Source organism: Colossoma macropomum, unplaced genomic scaffold, assembly GCF_904425465.1.
Source record: "Colossoma macropomum unplaced genomic scaffold, Colossoma_macropomum, whole genome shotgun sequence".
In the NCBI taxonomy this organism is placed as follows: domain Eukaryota; kingdom Metazoa; phylum Chordata; class Actinopteri; order Characiformes; family Serrasalmidae; genus Colossoma; species Colossoma macropomum.
Window position 1 is genome coordinate 30217202 of NW_023494795.1, and position 23541 is coordinate 30240742.

The following is a 23541-nucleotide window of genomic DNA, read 5'->3' on the forward strand; positions in this document are numbered from 1 at the left end:
TTGGTGAATTATTGACTATATGAAATAATTAAAGATGTAGTGTTTGGAAGTTATGTAATGTATTGGTCTTAATTGATCATATAGCTGACTAAGAGGCATGTGTGTGAAAAGCAGTAGAGGTTTGTGTGTGTGTGTGTGCTGCTTAGTACAGAACATGAATATACATCCTGTTACCCTGTGAGCTGAACAGCATGTACTAAGAATCTGATATTGTCTTTTCTGACACAGTAAAATCAAAGTGAATTGAAAACTGCAGTGTTTTGTCTTCAGCATTGCACTGACATCATTTACCTCTAACAGAGGAATAATTTGCTTGTAGATTAACAGTGAAAATGCAAGCAGCAGTGGTGAGGTTATTTGGCTGAAAGTGAGCGTTTCTCTCTTAGAACCGTTACAAACCTCAGTGGCTGTGGTGACGACGGAACTGCATCATTATTCCAGTCATGTATTGCTTTATTAAAATAATAAATGGCCTCTACCATAAATACAGTGCTTTTGTTCTTAACAATCCCATATATGATGCATTTAATAAATCTGTAAGGGACGAATCTGTATGTGACATATGAGGTTAATTGAAATGAGTGGCTTGTGCATTTAACCACTGTGAAGCTGTGTTAGTGAAGCCAGCTTTAGGCTGAACACGTCATCACTTTGCAGTTGGCAACATGCCCATATATGGATCTCCAAATTGAAGCCTTTTCCAGGGATGCCCTAATACCACTATTTCCTTCAAAACCAACACCAATACACTGATCCTTGAGTATCTGCCAATAAAGATTACCAATACAGATTATAACTCTTTACCTTTTTATACATACACTAAACAAACTGGTCCTGATATTTATACACTTAAACTTTTTAAATATTTTATTTTGGTAATCAGTTTTATGTCACTGATTAAACATACCATGCTTGAATATTAATCAAACTGCTGTTGGGTTGTTTTGATTAAGTAAAAATAACTTAGAGACAGAGATAAACAAAGCCGTGTAAGTGATACAAGGTTTGCAGTATTTAACATTCTTTAACCTAAACAAGTAGGTAAAGTGCTTAAAACTGCAACAGCCCATTAATGGTCAATATTAAACATCTATAAGATCAGACCTTGGAAAATCCTAAGGCTGAATCTCAAATGGCTCACTGTACCCTACATATTGCTATGTGAGAAATTTTGGCTTTAACACCTAAATGTTGCCCTTTATGTCCAGTATGAATTGTGCACACATGGCTGAATCCAAAGTGGTTTTCTGTTAGACACACGCATTATTTTAAGACCTAGTACTGCACTTTGTAGAGAGAAGGGAGCCAAGGTTGAGCCAAGGATTTCTCAGCTTTGTTGAAGTAAAAGGAAGTGAGAGCACACTGTTGCTTGATGAGGCTGGTTGACAGAAGTGCGCCACAGGCGGGAGTAGTGGACACTTTGTGGTATCAGTCACAGGTATTGGTATAATTTGGGGGAAAGTGTACACAGAACGAAAGATCAGCTTTGGAACATTTTTGTTTACCACAGGATACAATAGGAGAGATTTTTGAAAGCAGCATATAATTTTCCTGTAGAGAAAAAAAACTGCTTTGAACTAATATTCATAATAAGGGCATTATGCTGACTACAGAATGAGGGCACAGCTTTCAGAGCTCTAAGGGCTTTTGGAGTAGGCCTTGAAACATTTTTTGATGTGATGTTACCTGGAACCTAATATGTGTCACTCCCTCTATTAATATATCTTAGTAATACAGAATGATGAGAGGATTTTTCACAAAGCAGGATTTTATCCAGATAACTTAAGCCCAAAGACAAGTCTGGTAAGAGAAGAGCCGAAGGACATTCCTTTTGCACAGCCCTGAATGTTAGGCTTATCTTGCTAAATAGGAAATGCTGCTTTACGAAAATGGAGGTGGCAAATATGATCACATTAGCAGGCTCACAAAACAGCTTTCCTGTCCCACTAAACCTGCTGTTTTGTACATGCTTCTGTTGTGGAAAGTGGCAAAAACATAGTGAAAATGAATGTATAGATAAATAAATCTGTAGACATTTCATAAATTGGTAGACTTTTTTGGGATATTCTATAAAGGTGACAGTCCTTGTAATCCTGGACATGTAGCTCCTTTGGACAGTTCTTGCTCTGTGTTTTACTTAGCTGTTTGATTGAATGCTGTTTGCAGCCCCAATAAAATATTAGTTAATAAAATCAGGTTTTTCATGTTTTACTTCTCTTATGTTAGCCTTTAGCTAAAAGGAGCCTGTAGCAATCTACACACACTCTTGAGGCCATACAGAGACATGATGTACAAAGATATTTAAAATTCCATGGAATTTAATGGGAAACATTAAGCCTTGAAAAAAAAATAATAACATTAACAATAAAAAGGTAGATGTCAACAGATAGGCTACTAACTCCTCCTGCTCAGTGCCACATTGTTTATGGCCTGTTACCAGTACACGACCTGGTGGTTGGCAACCTCTGATGTACACACCTAAAAAAAGATTCTTTAAAGGTTCTTTAGTAAAGAAAATGGTTCTACATAGAACCAGGAACACTCAAAGAACCCATTGTATGATTAAAGGGTTTTGCGTGGTGAAATGGTTCTTCAGATTAATGGAGAATGTGTTGTTGATGGTTCTGTATAGAACCTTTTTGAAAAGGGATATACATATATAGCACCAATAAGGGTTCTTTTTTGGGGTCAAGCTTGACGTTGTAACAATAGAAGAATCCTTTTTGGTGCTATATATGTATATCCCTTTTCAAAAAGGTTCTATATTGAACCATCTACAGCACAGTCATCATCAATCTGAAGAACCGTTTCATAATGCAAAGAACCTTTTAATCATACAGAGGGTTCTTTGAGTGTTTATGGTTCTATATAGAACCATTTTCTTTACTAAAGAACCGTCAGGGTTCCCTGCTAGGGAGTGGTTATAGTCAGTGGTCACTTGTAAATAAGGAAACCTTCAAAGCCTGGTCCACCTCACACCATAACTTTGCTACAAAGGATCAGCTGGCAAAATCCTCACAGACGTCTGTTGTGAATCTACATATTCCAGTTTTGAATTCTTTAATGTGCTGCTGTGGAGGAGAGAGCCTCTTAACTGAGGGAATTAGGCCTAGTCAGAGAGAGTTACTGTGACTGTGTATCTTATATCTTCATACTGAACCTCCTCCTTCCCCGAGTCTGGCGTCATGGCGACCGGAGATCCGGTCAGCCGTACTTCCTGTTGTGTTTTCCTGAGCACTTGAGTGAGGTGACAGATTTGCAAGGAGCCACAGAACTAGCTCAATCACTTTCTACCCCTTCATTTCCTATTTGTCTGTATTTACAACAGCATTTAACACAGCACTTGATGATTACACTGTGTACGCTGAAGCAGCCTTTAAGCCTCAGATTTCTGAAAGTATTACTGTCATTGTGCTATATATTTAATGTATATTATATATAAATATTTAAATGCAGTAACATAATTAATTGCATTGTTTGTTACATAATGAAAATTGTAATACTCATTATAGAATTATTATAGAATCTGCACTTTTGACAAAATGGTTCAATAACTGAGAAACAATTTGATTTTACAACATGCAATTGTTATTCCCTGCCGTAATGGCAGCTTCTCTCTGTTAAAGCATGGTTGTGTTGGGGAGCGGAGATCAGCACGACAATTCAGATGCAGTTACTTTCTAAATTTGAAGCACTTTCATTTCTTTGCCACTGGAAAATTCAGTTAGCTTAGCATCTGCAGCATTTCCAGCGACGATGCATGCACATGCAAATGCTGCAATGCACCCGAATCTCAGCCAAACAAAAAGAAAGAAAAAAAAAGTATTTCGCAAAAGCTTTTTCCTGTGTGCTCTGGGTGGCACGGTAAATTACTTCCCCTCTAGGAACACTTACTTATCCGCCTGTAGTAAAAGCATGAGAGCCCCTGGAGATTAGACGTGGTGGATGGACAAGGCCTGTCCTAGCGCCAGCTGCAAACTAAGGGCTAAAGATCACTGATCAGTCTAGACCTCACAGTCAATCACATCTCTACGTTAATGACAGCGACACAAGCAATAGTTTGATAATAACTACCCCAAATATAACAAATCAACAGAGGATGCTTATGTGGTTTTTCACACTGTGTGAACTGTTATCTGTGAAAAAGGAAGCATAACTGAAAACAGTAGGAGCTTTCATCTTGAAGCCTGAAATTTGTCCAGGGACAACCAGGTACTCAAGTACTTCGTTAACCGTTCTGGTCTGCCAGTGTTTGAACACTGAAATCTCTATTTGGTTGTTTGTTATGTTGCATTAAAGAAGGTCTGTGAGAAAATACATTGGCCAATAGTTTATTAAGCCTTCATAAAAGAGATTTTCAAATATAGAAAATTGTCAGAATGCACATACCCAGTTTTGCCTCTACTTTTGTCCACCCCCCCATTCCCACAATTCACCGTCAGCTAGATCTCTGCTTTCATGCTTTCACTCGCTACTAAGCTGGTTAAGGCTAGCACGTGCTTCCTCAAAGACATGAAGCTTCACTCCATCTTTTCAAACTGTTGCTAACGCAGCGTCATTGGAGAGCTAAGCATGCTTGGAGGAGAAGAATATAACAGCTAATTCTGTCACGTCAGCCAAGGGCTAGCATTGGCTAGCATTGGTAGCTGCATTGGCTACACTGCATTGACTGCACTGTAAGCTTAATTTAAGATTATTTACCTTATTTCTGGACATTTTTGCTTGTTTTAGGTAATTTTATCAAGAAAATTATCTCACTATAGTGGCAGATAATTGCTTGTTTGAAGAAAGCAAAATTATCTGTCGGTATAGTGAGATAATTTTTCTTTATAAAATGACCTAAAACAAGTAAAAAAAATCTGGAAATAAGCTAGATAATCTTATAATAGGTGCACAATGATCTCAAAATGGGAAATGTTAGATATATATTAACTGGATTTAAGATCATTTAACTTTACAAGATACCATTTTTTTGTAGTGTAGCATTGTGCTGAAGTGATGGAGGGAGAGGAAGGACCACCCTACCCACTCAAAGAGAGTAAGGACAATTATGCTATCTGAAGGCCATCACATACGAGATGTGTACCATGCCATGTTGCATAGCGTTGTGTAGCAGATACTGTACAAAGGGCATTGAGAGCACAATTTTTAGAATGTACTTGTATAAATTTTACCCTGTTTGGTATCAGCTGATTAAACTAACTAGCTAAGTAACTACCTACTAACTAACTAAACTAACTAAATCACTATTTTTCCGCTGAACGGTACAACGGAAGAAATAACACTAAATGATGGTGCCGGTGTGAGCACCTCCATTGAAAACAATGCTTTCCAATTTTTGGATGCTCCATGATGCATCCAGTGTGCGGTGGCCGTCAGGCTCCTGGCCAAAGATGGCTGTGGCAGTGTTACTTGGGAGCTCCCCAGTTTTGTCTGTTTTTATAGATAACAGTATGCCATGCAGTGTCAGAAACCACATAAGGAAGTCTGTTTGAGATTTCTGACAAGTACATGATGATTTAGACATGCATCCATTCTCACAGTGCTAGTAAGCTTCCGTTATTTATTAGCTACATTAGCCTTGTAGCTCCAGTGCAAAACCTAAAAAAGCTAACTCAGGACACCGAACATGTGTTGGCGTGGCTAAGTTACATTGACTTTATGCAAATTAAGGAGAAAATTATGTGGTTTTAAATTTTTTGTCACACTCTTTTGTTTAGCTGTATGTGGAGATGTTGTTAGCGTTGCGCTAAACCTTCCTCTTCGTGAGTAAGCCCTGTGGCATTACTTTTGTTTACAGGTCTCTAAATTACATTAGTTTATTTCTTTCTGCCTTTTGTAATCCAAAGCCAAGGGCTTATGCAGCATCAGAGCGTCGAAAGCTTGACCTGGATTTAGTAACAGATACATACTGGCAGCTGCAGTAAAATCAATGGGTTGTCCTGTACTGTCTTTGTCTACTGTATTTAGCTGTGGAGTTTTAATGCACTAGTTACTGCATATTTCAGCTCACAAGAGCCACCATAATATCTTCAACAAGTGTGTTTTGCTGCTGAGGGGAAGAAGTAATGAAATGATCTCTTCTTGCGCAGCAGTCACTGAACCAACATGGTTTACATATTTAATGCATGCTAATGCTAAGTGTTAATAGATTTCATTTATCAACCTTAAAAATTTATTGGTTTATTTAACTTAAAGATTTTAGATGTTCTACTTAGAGCTATTACTTTTAAGATGCAATTCCAGCAGACTAGCATATCCAGCAACTTGCTTAGTATCATTTTCAGTGGCTAACAGCCATCGTTTCAGATAATTAAGTGATAAGCTAAGGCTAAAGACTTACGTTATTAGGCTGCATATTAGCCGTAGCACTTAGTGTGCTTTGTCAGTCATGAGGCTGTAAATTATTTAGATTGTTCTGTGGAGCGTGGCGTATTGCGTGTCTGCTCATAGTCCACTGTAGTGTGCATTCAGGGACAGAACCATTCATTGTGCTGAACAAGGTGCAGTTGTTTAGCTGTTAGCCTTGTTTTGGTTCAAATACATTGAATTAATTCAGTAAGTGATGTGTTGTTTCAGCGCATGTATCGTTGCTTATGTTTTTGCTGTGTATCGATCTACAACATGAGGCTACATTGTTGGACCAACGCTAAACTGTGCTACTGACAGATTGTCCAGTGTTGTCCAGGGCAGAGGTTTGGTGTTAGCCAGTGGAATGTTTTGTGGTTGAGTGGCTCGTTATGCCATGCTGACTGTAAAGTCTCAGTGGCTGCGCTTCAGGCATTATTGATGACCAAGGGCAGATGAATGGCTGCCCTTCTAATGAGGGGCTGCCAAAGGCTTGGGTTTCCAGCTTACACTCTTTCAACAGCTCACGCAATATGTGCAGAAAGGGCCGAGTGATGGCCATATAGTCAGGTTAGAGCCAGGTTAGAAACCTATTGAAGATGAGGAAGTGTGGCGATTTATGCTATTTTATTACATCATTGTATATCAAAAAATGTAACTTTTCAGGAGAAATAACATTCTTGAAGGGAAATTCTGGCCCAAATGAAAAATGTAACCATTGCTACATCTGTTGTTAACATGCCTACTTGCCTAGAGGTGTCACAGTAGGCTGTAGAGCAAGATTTTTTCTGGTATTAAGGCCAGAAAAAAACCCTTCTTGATGATGTATCTTGAAAATGGGAGGAACTTATGAAAACCTACAAGCACTACAGGTTGAGTATATGAAGTTGGCCTGTTTGATTTTTTTCCTGCTAGCTGGCTAATGGTTGCCAGTTAGCTAACAGTGCTGCTATAAAAACGCATATCTTGTCTGTGTTTGTCTTGTCTATTACCCTCTACACTAGCAGTTAGGAATTCTTTGTTGCCCTGGTGGTGAAGTGAGGGGGTTCTCAATGGTTGTATGAAATATTTGCATGTTGCATACTGGGTATTATAGTAAGTAAACTTTGATTGAAGAAAACACATAAAGGATTCAAAATCCTGAATTCTGTCAAACCGACGAGGGTGAGGGATACAATGCTGCTTGATAGAATATTACACTCTCAATAAAGACAGTTCTTAAAGAGTTCTTTAGTAAAGAAAACAGTTCAATATAGAACCATGAACATTCAGACAACCCTTTGCATGACTAAAGGGTTCTTTGCATCATGAAAGGATTGTTCAGATTGACGGAGAATGTGTTGTATGTGGCTCTATATAGCACCAAAGAGGTTTTTGCTATTATTACAAGCTTGACATCGTAACAATAGCAGAACTATTAATAATTTGTTGTAATTAATTATATTTTATTCAGAATGATTCATTTCGATAAGATTATCCAACATTAAAAAAAATAATGTAATTACTTTGGCTGACTCTGTTGTCTTTGTCCTGTTTCAGTTTCCAGAATGTGGATTCTTTGGCATGTACGACAAGATCCTGCTCTTTCGCCACGACTTGAACTCAGACAACATCCTGCAGCGGCTGACGTCAGCTGAAGACATCCATGAAGGAGATCTAATAGAGGTGGTACTCTCAGGTGAGTGACTGTGGGGCTTTTATTCTGATTGGAGGAAATGGAGTTGTTCGGCTTGTGGTTGCTAAATTTGTCACCTTTCAGTCACACTTTGTCGTAACATTTTGGATTAAGCGAGGACATAAACAGTGAAAAAAGTGATCACACTGAATGATCTCTATAAACACAGTGTTTAATGTGCTGCTGAATCAAAGTATTCATTACTTTATTATATTCTTTTTTTTACACATTAGACTGTTTCCATTTGTTTAACTATGAATGTGGATAAGCTTTGACACCGGTTGCTTAATTATTCTGCAAAGGTGCTCATACAGTACTAGTTTAAAGTTTGGATGCACCTGATTACCTGGATTTCTTCCATTATCTGACAGATGTTTTTACCTTGTATGTTTTAATTTTGTGTTTTATGCTTGAATGTTTAGTATTTGCTTCTGAGACAAATGTATATATTGAAGTTGGTGCTTACGCATGCCTTTGTAATTTATTTTTCAAAGGAAATTTAAAAAAGTAAAAATAATTTAAAAAATACATACAATAACGTAAAATAAAGTTATATAGATAAAACTATACATCACAAGGTGTTTTTAGATGTTTTATTTAATATTTTTAAACAGCCTCAGGCAAAAAGGCTTCAAAGAAGACGTCATCAGGGTTAGCTGGTACAGTACCACGCAAAAGTCAGAGACCACCCTTCATTTATTTAATTTCCAGTCAAAACAGCCATTAAGTACAAGCTATGAATTTTTCAGGAGATATTTCTGAGAGATTAGATGTAAGATCATCCATGTATGGGGAAGGACAAAGTCAAAAGAAAATAAGTAATAAAAACAGAAGTTTCCAAAACAGGAGTTCAAAAAATGATTAAAAGCTAAAGAGAAAATGGGACTCTTAACAACCATGCAAGACCTGGTAGACACCAAAACTGTCCCCATCAGATAAGCAGCACTTAAAGCTTTCATCTTTGAGAGAGAGGAGAAAATCAAGCTGCTTCAGATCTGAAAACATCCACAGGTGTTTCTGTCCATCCTTCCACTGTGAGAAGACAACTCAGCGCTATGGGTCTGAAAGGATGTGTAGCTGTCAAGAAACCTCACTGAGAAAAGGAGACGGACACATCAAACAAAGAAGCTGAACAATGGACTGACCACCCCAGAGTCCAGACCTCAACATCACTGAAAGTGTTTGGATTACTTCAGAAAATGATGAACCAACTTCTAATACTGAACTTTGGAGGTGTGTCTGCAGATTTCTTTGAAAAACTGAGAGTGAGTCTCCTGAAAAGAATGGAAGCTGTGGTAAAGACAAAGAGTGGACACACAAATATTGAAAATACCTGATATTAAATTTAGTGAAAAAAAAAAAAAATTTGTGTGTAAGTTTCTTTTAAGTTTTCTGCTTTTTGCTGATGTTAAAAAGTGATGAGCTTGTACTGTGTGGCTGTTTTGAATAGAAATGAAATAAATGAAGGGTGGTCTCTGACTTTCGCAGTATAACAGCACAGACGCACCTGAAGCTGCTGGTTAGATGCTGGTTTCCTCCTGCTCTGCTGTGGTGTGGTTGCCTGTTGACGGCGTTATGTGAAACTCAGCCAACACCTGAGCAGCTGCGGCTTTCATATTCATGAACTCCACATACGATGTTCTCCGCACAGAAACAGCACTGCACACACATACACCACTTCCTCCTCGTGCAGGCTTCTTCTGGTGCAGAGTTCTCGCTTGATTTAACTTTGTGCATGCACTGCATCAGGCTTGTCATCAGTTGTTTTTTTTATCTCTCTCTACGTCTCTCTCTCTCTCTCTCTCTCTCTTTCTTTCAGTCCTGTTATGGGCTGTAAACTTTTGGCACCTTTTCTAGAGCTGACTTGTGAAAGCTCCTCTGATATAAACCAGCGGTTTTAACCCCGAAGTGACCAACCGGGTATACAGTTGTGTGCAGAGGTTTGGATGCCCCGATCAAATTACATGATTTGTTGATTTTCTACGAGACACATCCTCTGCAGAGAACACACTTCTTTACATTTTTTTATTCTTTTTTATTCAATATTTTAAATAAGTTAATGTTGTATATGAAGTGTTGTATATCGCTGCTGTCGGAACAAAACCTTGTATCTCCTTTTTATTTTTTTTTCATTTTTCAGTTTTTGACATAATGTAAAAAATACCTGTTGCCCTTTATATTGTACGTAAATTGCATGATGAATGGACTAAATGAAAAGGCTCAAAATGAAAAAGTCTGGTTCCATTGACTTACATTACAAGTAAAGTAAGTTTTTTCCTGCTCCTGTCAAGTTACCGTTTTGGAGATACAAGATTTTCTTCTGACAGTAGCAATATATGTTTTATTCTCTGTCTAGGATTGCAGTAAGTGCTTTTTTAACTTCAGCAGAATGTCATTTGAGGGGGGTGTTCTGCTGCATGCACTGTTATTTATTGCCAGGATTGCACAATATTTAACCCTAATGTAGTTTCACAGTAAAACACTGTATTCATCACTTTATGGTGAAATCAACATATTTTTTGGAATAACAGAAAAGTACTATGAGGTTGACGTTGAGCTGTATTGCACAGGATTTATGGGAACTGAAGTTAAAAAGGCGTTTTAATAAAAACGTCTGGCCTAATCTTTTTCTTAAATTTGTTCTTGAGAAAGATCCTTAGAAATAGTCTACATTACTTTCATGATGTCTTCTTAAACCACAGAATTATATCTATAATTCTAAATAAGAAAACAGTGATTGTAGAGCATCTCTGTTGGTCCATTTATCATGAAGAAATTTCACAATGTGAAGGACAGCCGCTATGTTCAAATGACATAGAAAAATAAAAAATGTTAAAAATAGAGGTTTTTTATTTGGGTCAGCAACAATATGTAAATTTACAGTAAATTACTGGCTACTGAATTGCATTACTTTAACCATTGTTATATAGAAATACAGGAAATATCTGTATTTTAGGATTGTTACTGTAAGTGTACAGCAGCACACAGCTACATCACAGCCATCACTTGTTTCCATGTGGCTAGGAAATAATATTTTTTTACAGCATAAGACTGTATAGGGGTGCAAAATCACAAGAAACATAATTTTGTTAAATGCTATCCACTCTTGGTGCAGACACACGGCAGTGTGGTGTCTCCTGGTCTGTTCTCCTTCACTCCTCTCTGGTGCTTTCTGGCTGCTGGCCTTCAGCCTTGGTGCCAGCAGCTTCGCTTCACCCTCAGACGGATGGCAATAACAGATAGGCGTTGTTGTTGAGCTGTGTACTGTGCTGGATGTTAGCTAGTGAATCACTCTGACCCTGGCTGAAAGCCTGCTGTTGTTAAGTGAATGCTAAACACAGGCTTTAGTTTAGACTGTATGTGTTTTTCCCACATATCTAATACGTATCTGAGCTCTTCCTGGAAGTCTGGACAGAAAAAAACAACAAAACAAAGCCAGACCTTTCAGATTCAGTTTGCTCTACATTTGTGTATTCTAGGTTACCAGTGCAGGCCTTTCAGCAAATGCTCGCATAACTAATAGCTTAAAACATAAAACAGCTTATCTCAGTCTAGACTCATGAATGTGATTAGGTTAAAAAGTAAAACAAAGCTGATTTGGGTTGCATTACAGCACGTCTGACATTCAACATTGGAACCCTGTTCTGTGACTTAGAAATGCAGTCAAGTGAGATAACCCCTTTAGCCCCAGGCTTATTATTCAGTATAATAATAAGATATTAAGTTATCACCGAGTAACTACTGAATTATTCACTACTGATACTGAAACAACAAACCGCATTAGACTGTGCATTAGTACTCGATATACAAGAGGCTGTGCATTAAAGGCTGTTTTTAGTCACATCATAAACATCCCTAATAATCCTAACAATCTCAATAAACAGTGCGTGTCATGCAGTGTAGTTTGTTAACAGTGGGCTTTTGTTGCCAAGCAACATAACATTTCCAGCATATCTACATGATGATACAAAATTCAACTGAAAATAAACAAAACATTGCTATGTCTGTTGTCTCCTGTAGCATAGTGAGAGAGTCTACCAGGAAAACCCCCTTCTAATATATCTTAAAGGTGGGAGATACTTTTGAAAAACTGCAGGCACTTGGCGACGGATACGTTAGGACGAGCTGTTTTAAATGTATTAATTTTTTCTGTATATTGTCAGTGCTTACAGCACTAAAGCAAAGTGAAAGTGTGCCACTGTGTAACAGGAGTGAACTATCAGGAACAAGTGTTCAGTGCCGCTCTTATCGTTTAGCGTTTGACGCTGAGCTGTAATGACTGCGGAGGGGTTGTGGTGCCGTGCTTTCCTGGCTGACCAGTGTGTGGTTTGTCTTTTCCTCATTTCTCCGCACCTCTGATGTTCTTCGGAAGAATTCCCCTCCTCTGAGCGCATTCCTCTGCGCAGACGCTTCGGGAATTCCGTTGCCATGGAGCTGTTTTGAGTCTGAAGAGTCTCAGTGTTAGCTTATTGATTACAAAGAGAGAGCTGCTGTTGTTTCTAATGCATCCAGTAGTGCTGCACAACGTGTCAAAAGTTCAGTGCTGTTTCAGTACTACAGCGTGGTAAAATCTTCTGTGCTTTTGCTTTCAGTATTTTAATACTTCTTTTAAACACTTTGTTGGCACTGTGTTGATGCTGCCTGTAAGCTGATCATGTTAATGATATACAGTACTGTACAAAAGTCACAGACCACCCTTCATTCATTACATTTCCAGTCAAAACAGTGATTAAGTACAAACTATTCATTTTTTCAGTGTCAGAAAAAAAGCAGAAAACATATATTTAACAGAAAATTAAACCTCAAATTTTCAGCATTTATTTTGTCTCTCTTCACCTTTATCACGTCCTCCATTCTTTTCAGGAGACTCACTTTCAGTTTTTCAAAGAAATCTGCAGGGATGTTTTGCACTTCTAAGTTCAGTCTTAGAAGTTGGTTGATCATTTTCTGAAGTAATCACACACATTCAGTGATGTTGAGGTCTGGACTCTGGGTGGTCATTCCATTGTTCAGCTTCTTTGTTTGATGTGTCTGTCTCCTTTTCTCAGTGAGGTCTTCTTGACAGCTACACATCCTTTCAGACTCATAGCGCTGAGTCGTCTTCTCACAGTGGAAGGATGGACAGAAACACCTGTGGATGTTTTCAGATCTGAAGCAGCTTGATTTTCTCCTCTCTCTCAAAGATGAAAGCTTTAAGTGCTGTTTATCGGATGGGGACAGTTTTGGTGGTCTACCAGGTCTTGCAGGCGGTTGTTGAGTCCCATTTTCTCTTTAACTATTAATATTTTTTTTATCCAGCTCTGTTTATTTCACTTATTTTCCTGTGAATTTCCTCTTATGAATTTATGAATTGTATCCTGAATCTGAGCTGTGAAGCTATATTTTGGCCTGCTCGTTTAGCTAATGTTAGCCCCTGGTGCTAACAAGGACAGTGGATTATAAAGATGTAGCATGCTAAGCTACTGCTACCTGCTACTAGAACAACTCTACACCATATTTAACCATTTATTAGATAGATATGGAGTACATATTTGACACCATCATAATTTTAAATACCTACATTGTTTATCTATTTTAGCTGTGAACTAATCAGTCCACACATTGTAAACATTAAGTCAGCTGCATTTGCGCTTGCTCTGGAGCTGTGAGTTTCCGGTGGACATGTTGTAGTCCTGTCATTAGCATATTTTAGTGTAGTGGACTATGATAGGTTCAAGCTCATTCTCGACATGCAACACTAAGCTGCTAGTGTTCTGTGAATCACTGTTTTGAATGTGCTGATAAAAACCTGTTTTTAATGCAGAATATATTAGACATAAATACAATTATATTATCACCATAAGCTGTTCAAGAGGAGTTAACCATTTAAAAACCAGACTGTCAATAATAAACACCATATAGTGGCTTGATTCCACCAAGAAATCAGGAATCAAACTTGTGTTGTTCTAACCCACTCACAACATATCAAGAACTGTACTGACAAACAACACATTCTGTTAACTTTCTTTTACTTTATTTATTTATGTTTGTATTTATTCTAATGTTATATAATGATTTTCCTGGCAAAGACATTTGTCTCAAGTGGCCAAAGACTTTTTATACGCAGCACTATATACATTCTACTGAAATAGTTCAAACTGCAGTCCCACAGTCAACTATGCAAAATTAAGAGTTCAGATCTTTACAAGGATTATGTTATAATCTATTTAAACCTAAGGCATTAATTCAGATAGTAATAAGGTAAATATATACAAAAAAATCATCATTTATAGGGTACTTTCTGTTAGGAGGTGTTTGTCCTAAACCCTAACAAATACATTTCAACTTATACAAATTCATGTTTTTTTTTCTTTTTTTCTTTTAAATTGAAGTTACAAGATTTTGATTTATCATAAGTTTATTTTTTATTCAAAATATGCTGTCCCACATTTCATGTGTTTTTTCAGAAACACAAAGAGTTGTAGTCCATAGGCGGGGCCTTTTTTAGCCACACCCCTGCATTTTAGAGTAGGAAGTGAGACTAAACCAGTTCAGTAGAATGATCCCTACAGGAGAAAAGTTTCTGAAAGTGAAACTCAAAATAGCACAGACTCGAATGATCAGGTTGTGTCCAGCAGACGCAGTTGAAGCCTAATGATGATACTGATTGATGTTGTGAGGAATGCTGTGTGATGTGTGATTGATATGTGTTGTGATGTGTTGTGTCCAGCTTATATTGTTCCTCAGGCCCCAAACCTATCCCTCAAGGCTGTTTCTCAATGTCTGAAACATCACTCAGACGACACTGTAGGCACACACATCTGTCCACTCGCTATTAATACCATGACTTACATGGAAGCAGTGACTGCCTGGCTTTGGCTGTTGCTCAGTGTTGGTTAGTTTGTTTTAAAAGTACACCAAGACTTGTTTTTCTGAAGAGAAGTAAAGCAAGCAGACCTGCAGATAGCTAGAAGAAAGGCATTATTATAACTATAAAGCCTCCATTGGGAGCTTTTAAGGCCAATTTCTCTCATATCACAGTGGTGTTTAGGTTCGTAGAGCTGAATTAAAGGGAAAGGGCTTTTTTCTTTTAAGGCACTCAGAAATTAGGCCTAGGACATTTCTTATAAAGCAAGAACTGTAAATGCGGATGAAGTCATTACAATAAACGTATGATTGTGTTGAATGTGTGGAAGAATATGAATGTGTGAATGTGGGATGGAGAGTTTACAGTATCTTCAGCTGCTGCCATGTATTTCCTGTTTTTCGTTTACTTTCTCTCACACTGTTTTCACACTTAGTTTGTTTGCTGAAGCTGACAGAGGTTTTTTGATTTGGTTTGATTTGTTTCGCACTGCAGTGGTTAAAGTGCATCAAATTATCAGGACCCAACTGTTATGAAAATTTTATGTTTGAGATCAATGCCAGTCTTAAGGGGCTTAAAATGCTGATAACTGATATTATTTTTTATAATATAAATAATATAATGTCATATTTTTATATTTTAATTTTTAATTGTATTCTCCAGTAATTTTACTTAAAGGAGAATTTCTAAATTCTGATTTTTCTAAACGTTTGCATAATTAAATGGTTAAGATATAAACAAAGTCATTAGTGTGAAATGCTTCATTCTAGGGAAACTTACAGAATCAGAATTGTTCACAGTGGCGGTGATAGGAACCAGACGTCTGAAAACGTCTTTAATGCCTCTAGAAGCTCCATCACAGAAAGTTGTTGCATGAAATGGTTATGACTACACTGTCTGATGCCTGAGACACTGTTTTGCGATAATCTTGAGAAAGCTTTAACCTAAAACACATTTTAAATCATTTAAATTCATGGCGGATGGCACATGCACGACATTGTGTGGCAAAACAGGTCCCTAAGGAAACTTTATTTTCTCAGATTTATATCTGTTTATATTGTTCATACATCACCATTCCCATGTGCAATATAATCAATTTTCCTTATACAATACTCCATGTGCAATTCAGCTGAAATATCCTTTCAGTTTCATTTTTTTAACTTCAGTATTACAAAGATTGTCTTTACAGCAGTAAGTAACCTGTAACTTTGTTAAGTAACAAGATTAATTACTTTGTTTGTTACTTCTCTTATTGTTACTTCTTTTCTTGAGTGCTTTGCTCTCCCTTTGCTGTTGTAGCACTATAAATTTCCCTGATATGGGACTAATAACGGATTATATTATCTTATCTTAGATTTTTCACTACTTTACCATCATCTTCATTACATATAAAACCTCAGAAGACACCTGCAGGTTCACTTGAGGTTTTGGATAACGAATGAATAGCTATATGTGTATGCCAGTTATGAATCTAATAGGGTGGCTATGACGTGCAATCCCCCAGGAATCGGTTCTCGGACCTCTTCTGTTTAATCTCTCTATGCTGCCTTTGGGCGAAATTCTACAGAACAGCAACATTGAGTACCATAGTTATGCAGATTGTACACAGATACATGCTTCTCTCTGAGTAGATGACCACAGCCCAGTAGACTCACTGTGTGGGTGTTTGGAGCATATAAATAATTGGATGAGCCAACATTATCTTCAATTAAATAAGAACAAAAGGCAACAAAGAGAAGAGAATTAGTGTTAGTGAATGAACATCTTGATTCTCGGACTCTAAAAACCAAAGTCCGAATTCTTGGGGTTCTTACAGACTCAGATCTCATCTTCACCATCTATATCAAAACACCAAAACAGCCTTTCATCATCTTTAAAATATAGACAAAATCAAGGGTTTGGTTTCCCAAAAAGACCTAGAGAAGCTCATTCATGCTTTTATCTCCAGTAGGGTGGACAACTGTAATGGTCTCTTAACTGGACTTCCTAAAAAGACCATTAAACAGCTGCAGCTCAGTCAGAATGCTACTGCTCGAGTTTTAACCAGGACCAAGGGAACAGAGCACATTACTCCAGCACTGAAATCTTTACACTGGCTCACAGTTAGCTACAGAATAGAGTTTAAAGTGCTGCTACTAGTCTATAAATCACTGAGTAGTTAATGCCAATAATGATATGTTTATAGAATATAAACCATGTAGGTCTCTTAGATCAATAGACTCAGGTCAGACTGAAATAGTTGAGCCCAGAGTCCAAACTAAACCTGGTTAAGCAGCATTTAGCTGTTACGCTGTATACAAGTGGGACAAACTCTGAGATTTTAGATGTGCCCTAAAAGTAGTGATTTTTAATCCACGTCAAAAACATTTCTCTGTTCCTGTACCTGTGCTTGAGCTCTAAAACTTGCACTTTATTCTTTCTGAACTTTACCCTCAATAAGCTAATTTTAATAACATGTAAGTCCTTTGTTTTAATTTCCTTTTATGTTTTTATTCTACTTTATGTACTTTGTACTTTTTTAAATTGCTTTTTAAAAGATGTTTATCTTTTGTTTTTCACTTTTAAGCACTTTGTCTTTATTTTTCCTGTTGATGTTCTTTTTTGCTTTTATTTATGTGAAGCACAATGAATTGCCTTTGTTTATAAAGTGTGCTATATAAATAAACTTGCCTTGCCTTGTAGACAGAGCAACCCCTGGTTTCTCTACGAATGACCGTTACTAGTCTAAAGTGGCACAAATCTGATGCTTTGCCTTGATGTGACACAGATCTGATTTTTTAGAGCCGTGTGGACATGCAAATTTAATTTTTTCAAACCACATATATGTCCCCTTGTGTATGGATACGTGTCTGATTCATGACCTTGCGACTTTAATGAGAACAGCCAGATCGGAATTCTGTGGGTTTTTTTCACTACGCGTGCAACATCATTCAGCATTTATGAGGCAGTGGCACCTAACCTGAAGTTAGTGCCTGTACACGGTATGAAAGCAAAGTTTTTTACATTCGTCTCGCTCTAATAATGAACAGCCGATAGCTGTTCAGAGCAAATTGTCTTTGCACAAAGGCTTGTTCTGCTGGTTAGTTAGTTTGTTGTTCATGTGGGTCATTTCAGGATCCAGGTTCGTTTTCTAAAAGGCTACAACCACAGCTTCTGTAGCAAGCAGCTGGGCTTCAGCCTGACTGTTAATACATCACTGCCCCCACTGGATATATTTTAGACTGTACTGATGAAAACTTAAATTTATCTTTAGTTCTAAAGATAATTATGTTTTTAAGGGTGATTTTGAGAGCGAGTATTTGAGTTCCGAAACACCAATGAATATTTGAAGCCTTTAGATTGTTCAGGTCACCCCTTACGCAAGGTGGTGGTGTTAGCCACCATGTTATCCAGCTGCTTTGTGAGTTGCATTTTTGCTTGAGGAATTCCATTTTGCTTAAAGAAGCTTAATACTTTCATACTCGCAAGACCAATGCGAGTTGCAAGGCTACTACAACTGCCCCCCACCCCCCACTCCCCCACAGAACCTACAACATGCATAAGACATGTATTAGCACTGTATAGTAAGCAGTATTTTATATTTATTGCAAATTTAAAGCAAATATTTGATGTATCGCCCAGCCGCATTTGGAGGTGGACTGTTTATTTATTTGCTGCACACCTGAATACAAGTGTTCACATTTGTCAGAAGAAACCGAATTAAAGAAAAAATTTAATCGGTCCAAACCAAAATATATGTAAAAGCTCTCTCTGCGTGTTGTTTTTAACAGCTTATTTGTCTCTGTCCTGCAGCTTTGGCCACCGTTGAGGACTTCCAGATCCGTCCTCATGCTCTGTATGTTCACTCATACAAAGCTCCGGCCTTCTGTGACGACTGTGGGGAGATGCTGTGGGGGCTTGTACGGCAAGGCCTCAAGTGTGAAGGTGAGTGCTGATTACCACTGACCTCTAACCTTGAGACAGCAACCGGAAAGTTCCATTAAAGGCTGTTTAAGACAGATAAGAGCAGTCTTAAGACTGAACCTGTACAGTCTGGACAAAATATTTTACTGCAATTACATCACCTCATATTTCTGTTTTTGATATTTAGGCTTGGGCTAACATCTTTTTAAATATGTGATGTTATTATGATCAATTATGCCACAGTATGCTTATCACAATACACTATTATCATAATAAACTGAGTGTATGATGGGTATCATCAGTACTTCTAGAGCGCTGAGCAGACGGATTGAGATCAGTTATGCAGAGCATGTAAACAAAAACAGTAGCAACTGCAAAAATCACATAGTAACAAGTACATTTTAAAGATTTGTCTTTGAAATTGCTTCATTTAAATGTGTTAATTTCACATGAATGAAATATCACATGAGCACAATTACTCATTTATTTTATCTACACTGTTGTTGGCAGGATTTGACAATTTAATGCTGTTTTTTCACAGTAAAATACTGTATTTGTCATACTGTAAATTTAAATAATCTTAGTATATTTCCTGTTATAACACAATGTTGATGGTAAGCTGTACAGCACAGCAGTATAGGCTATGACAGCAAGTGAGAGTTTTAAAGGCATAAACATTTGAATATATTTTGGAAATTACATGTGAAGTTAAACTGTCTGTGAAATGTGTATTTGCGTTTAAAAATGAGCTAATGAGCTAACAGAGCTAATGGATACCGCACTGGATGATGTCAGAGACTCATCAGCTACTTCTTAAAAGTTATCTTTTCTTGTCTGTATGCCAGCAAGCTTGTTAGAGAAGTTGTAAGCATTGAAAAGCAAAATAGAACGTCAATGAAAACCATTTTCAGATAAACCACTATTTTACCTCAGGATTACATATAAAAACTCATATAAAAACTATTACTTATAAAAACACACAAGACTCTTGCAGATCTATGGGTCATTTTAGTAAATAGTGCATAAAATGACCATATTTGTGTTGTAAGCATTGTGACACCTGTTTCCTATCAGCACCAGTTTAAGTGAATGAGTCAGTCGGAACTTCCACTTTTAACAAACAATATATTATGCAGCTGTTAATCGGACGTATTTGTGTACTGAAACAGAAGTTGCTTTTCATAGAAGAGCACCTCTGACAGTGTAACTTTGTCTCGAAAACTGTATGATGTAAGCACAAAAGTGGGCCATATTAAAGGGCTGTCTGTCCTGTCGTGAGCTGAGTCTCCATTAGCTTCCCTCTGCTATCCTGTTCCTGAGCTGGAATCAGAGACAGTGCTCCAGGACGCTTCCCCTGAGTGGGCGGCTTCCTGCCTGCTGTTTTCAAAATGGACAAAAGCTTTCATGTCCTGCAAAGCCACCGTTACGTGGAGGTCATTCTAAATTTAAGAGGTGGCTCTGTGGGTGTTCTTCACTGCGGCGGGTTTGTTATATCACTCGATTAAAGCGTCCATCCTGCTTCGAATAAAAAAAAAAAGTCATAATGGCTTATTTTATGATGGAGCAATTATAGCAAGTGCATTTAATTACAGTGTCACATCCGCTGAAGGCTTTTTGCTCTAATGATGCATGTGTGGTATTTGGGAAAGGTGACTGTAAGGCCACTAGTGGGTGCTGATGAGTATTCATATTTTACCCTGTGAACAATAACAGTTTCATAAGACAGTGTTTGTGGCACTAAATAGAGGGGAGAGAATGAATCTGAACATATGAGGCAGTTCTACTTATTTTAGGTGATTGATTTTAATTGTGAAACTGAAATGCTTGTTTTTGTGTTTTGCGTTTTGAAGGTTGTGGGCTTAATTACCACAAACGCTGCGCATTTAAAATCCCCAACAACTGCAGTGGAGTGCGAAAGAGACGGCTGTCCAACGTGTCCCTCCCGGGCCCCTCACTGTCGGTCCCTCGGCCTCCGGCCCCTGAAAGCGTGGTGGTATTCCCTGAGGAGGTACTTTCTCTCTCTCATACTCAGTTTCAGTTTAATAAACTTAAGTAAAATGACCGCTATCATGCCCATATAAGGACCTCTGGGTCTAAGCTGTTTTTCTGTGTGTTTTTTAAAGTTTTGAAAAAATTATTTCTTTTTTTTTGTTGTTGTTTTCGGTTGGTGTTTTAACTTAAAAAGTAAGTGACCTGGTTGCCTTAAAATGTTGAGTTAATTAAACTTCCAGTAGTAACTTAATGGAACAAGAATCTGTTTTATATTCTGTTAAATTATCATTTAAGTCCATTGATCTCAAAATTAAGTTAAAGAAGAGTTATTTTACAGTGCACTGTCACACTTCCAAACCCAATATGTTTTGTCCTGCAAACATGTTTCCTCCAAATGTTACTACATTTGAATTATGAGGTCATTATGGAGTTATGAATAATGCTCCATACATGCCACAAGCAGTCTAATTCTGCACTGAAATGATGTTGTATGAAAGTAAGTCTGTTGTTCAATTTTAACGCTGTTACAAACCAGCACCAGCTACTGCCAAAGCCTCTAAACTACGGCATTTGATAAAGCTTGCTGGTTTGTGTGGGGTATTTTGGTGAGGTTACCAGTCTTAATCAGTTTAATACTCATCAGTGGTAGCCTGCATGTAGCAACACTCTGGTTTGACTCTTCAGTGACCTTGTAAATCAGAGGATCCAGTGATAGTCAAGGTGAAAATGTACATACGGCGAAACGTACCGGCTTTCGGGCATTTTGTTTACCACAGGACGCAATAGCAGCAACTTTCAGAGATCCATTGCCAAAGCAGTTAGAAGACTAGGCCATGCAATATTACTACAGCAAATAACATAACAACAGAATCTTTGCATATAATACTGTTCAAAAAGTGTCACTCAAAAGTTTGCAATCACTGTTTTCAATTTAAAATGTCACTCCTTTTCAGCTAATTAGTCTATAAAATGTGAAGAAATGGTAGGTAGTTGGTCCAAAATTGTGAACAACATGTAGATGAATCTAACATGAGAAAGCTGTGTAACAGCTTTAAATAAAAAAGTAAATCAATCAAAAGAACTTGAAATAAAATATAAAACTAACATATAACATATAAAAAGAACATAGACTAATGTGACACAATTGACATTTGAAAATTAACAAATCTCATAGTAGATAAGTTGGCAAGAAATTTCTATCAATAGATAATTGCAGTATTTTATTTATAACTTCTTGTTGTTCCCAAAAAGCTTGAAATACTTAATACAGCATATATAATAAGAAATATGTTGCATTGCTAATGTATTTTAGTTTGTTACTTTGGATTTATGTGTTTTTATATGTTTTTATATGTTTTCTTTGAGTTTATATGTGTGTTGCAAAATCATGCCCAGCCATGGCCCGTAATCACAATATAGATACATATTACAGCAACACATTCATGTAAAAACACAAACTCTACACATTGTGATTAATTGCAGTTACATTTAAAATCTATGTCTGTACAGGCTGACTACTTAATCTGTATGATCAGACAATGTATTTTTTTTTGACGACGTGCCATCTCATCATTGATTCTCTCTTGCTCTCTCTCTGTAGCAGAGGCCATTATTGGAGGCTGGGAAGCGTATTCCGTCATGGAGCGGTCGGCCCATCTGGATGGAGAAGATGGTCCTGGGGCGGGTCAAAGTGCCCCACACCTTCAATGTGCACACATACACACGCCCCACCATCTGCCAGTACTGCAAACGCCTGCTCAAGGGCCTCTTCCGCCAGGGAATGCAGTGCAAAGGTACTGCAGCACAACTTTCAACCACAGTAGAGATACATGCTAAAATTAACTTATACCACAGTATAGAGACATGATAAAATTAACCCGTCACTACAGATACAATTTAAAATAACCTGGACCACAGCATAGCTACATGCTAAAATAACGCATACCGCTCTGTAGATGCTAAAACTTGAAGATGTCTGATAAAGCTGTTGGATATCACAATGACAGTATAAGAATAACTAAAATAACATACACAATAACAAACAACTAAAATGTATGTGTGTATATATATATACACACTCACAAAATTACAAAGCCTTCATTCACTATTGTGTAAAATTACAAGTACACACAGTGTCACTGATGCAAAGCACTGCTCTAGTGAAACATCAAACACTGTTTGACTGCTAATGGCACCCCCTTGTGGAGAACCTGTAGCCTGTAAAACATATATGTGTATATATGTTTTACAGGCTACATATATAATGATAATATCTTGCCTGACAGGCAATATACAAACACACACACACACACATATATATACATATACATACATATATATGTGTGTGTGTGTGTGTATATTGCCTGTCAGGCACCAGATATTATTATGTATACTGTAGAGCCTTTTTAATTTTAGAGAGTGCAACTGATGTTTACTTTGTGTGCATCATTACCATACAGCACTTCATCATAAATGTTTATATTACTGCTAGTAGCACACTTTGCCATTTAAATTTTCAAAAACATACTTTATTTTGAATGTAGAAATATGTAGCAATAACTCATATTAGCAGGAATGCACAATGTAATACTTTAGTGAAGAAATATTTATGTTCCCTCATTTAGCCAAATAAGTAGAAGCAGTCTTATAATGTATAATGATGTTCAGCAGTAAAGATCTGATTTCTCTATTTCAGATTGCAAATTCAACTGCCATAAGAGATGTGCATCCAAGGTACCAAGAGACTGCTTGGGTGAGGTTGTGTTCAACGGAGGTAAGC

At 37.4% G+C, this 23541-nt stretch overlaps 1 protein-coding gene across 2 annotated transcripts in view; it reads left to right on the forward strand.

Moving 5' to 3' along the window:
• The window catches only part of LOC118815793 (serine/threonine-protein kinase D3-like), a 93528-nt gene that overhangs the window by 38962 nt on the left and 31025 nt on the right, over nt 1-23541 (forward strand). For both annotated transcript variants that reach the window (XM_036582155.1, XM_036582154.1), the window contains exons 3-7: nt 7888-8026; nt 18660-18791; nt 20621-20778; nt 22363-22555; nt 23458-23535. In XM_036582155.1, coding sequence (XP_036438048.1) covers nt 7888-8026; nt 18660-18791; nt 20621-20778; nt 22363-22555; nt 23458-23535 — 700 coding nt within the window. The remainder of the gene's footprint in view (nt 1-7887; nt 8027-18659; nt 18792-20620; nt 20779-22362; nt 22556-23457; nt 23536-23541) is intronic.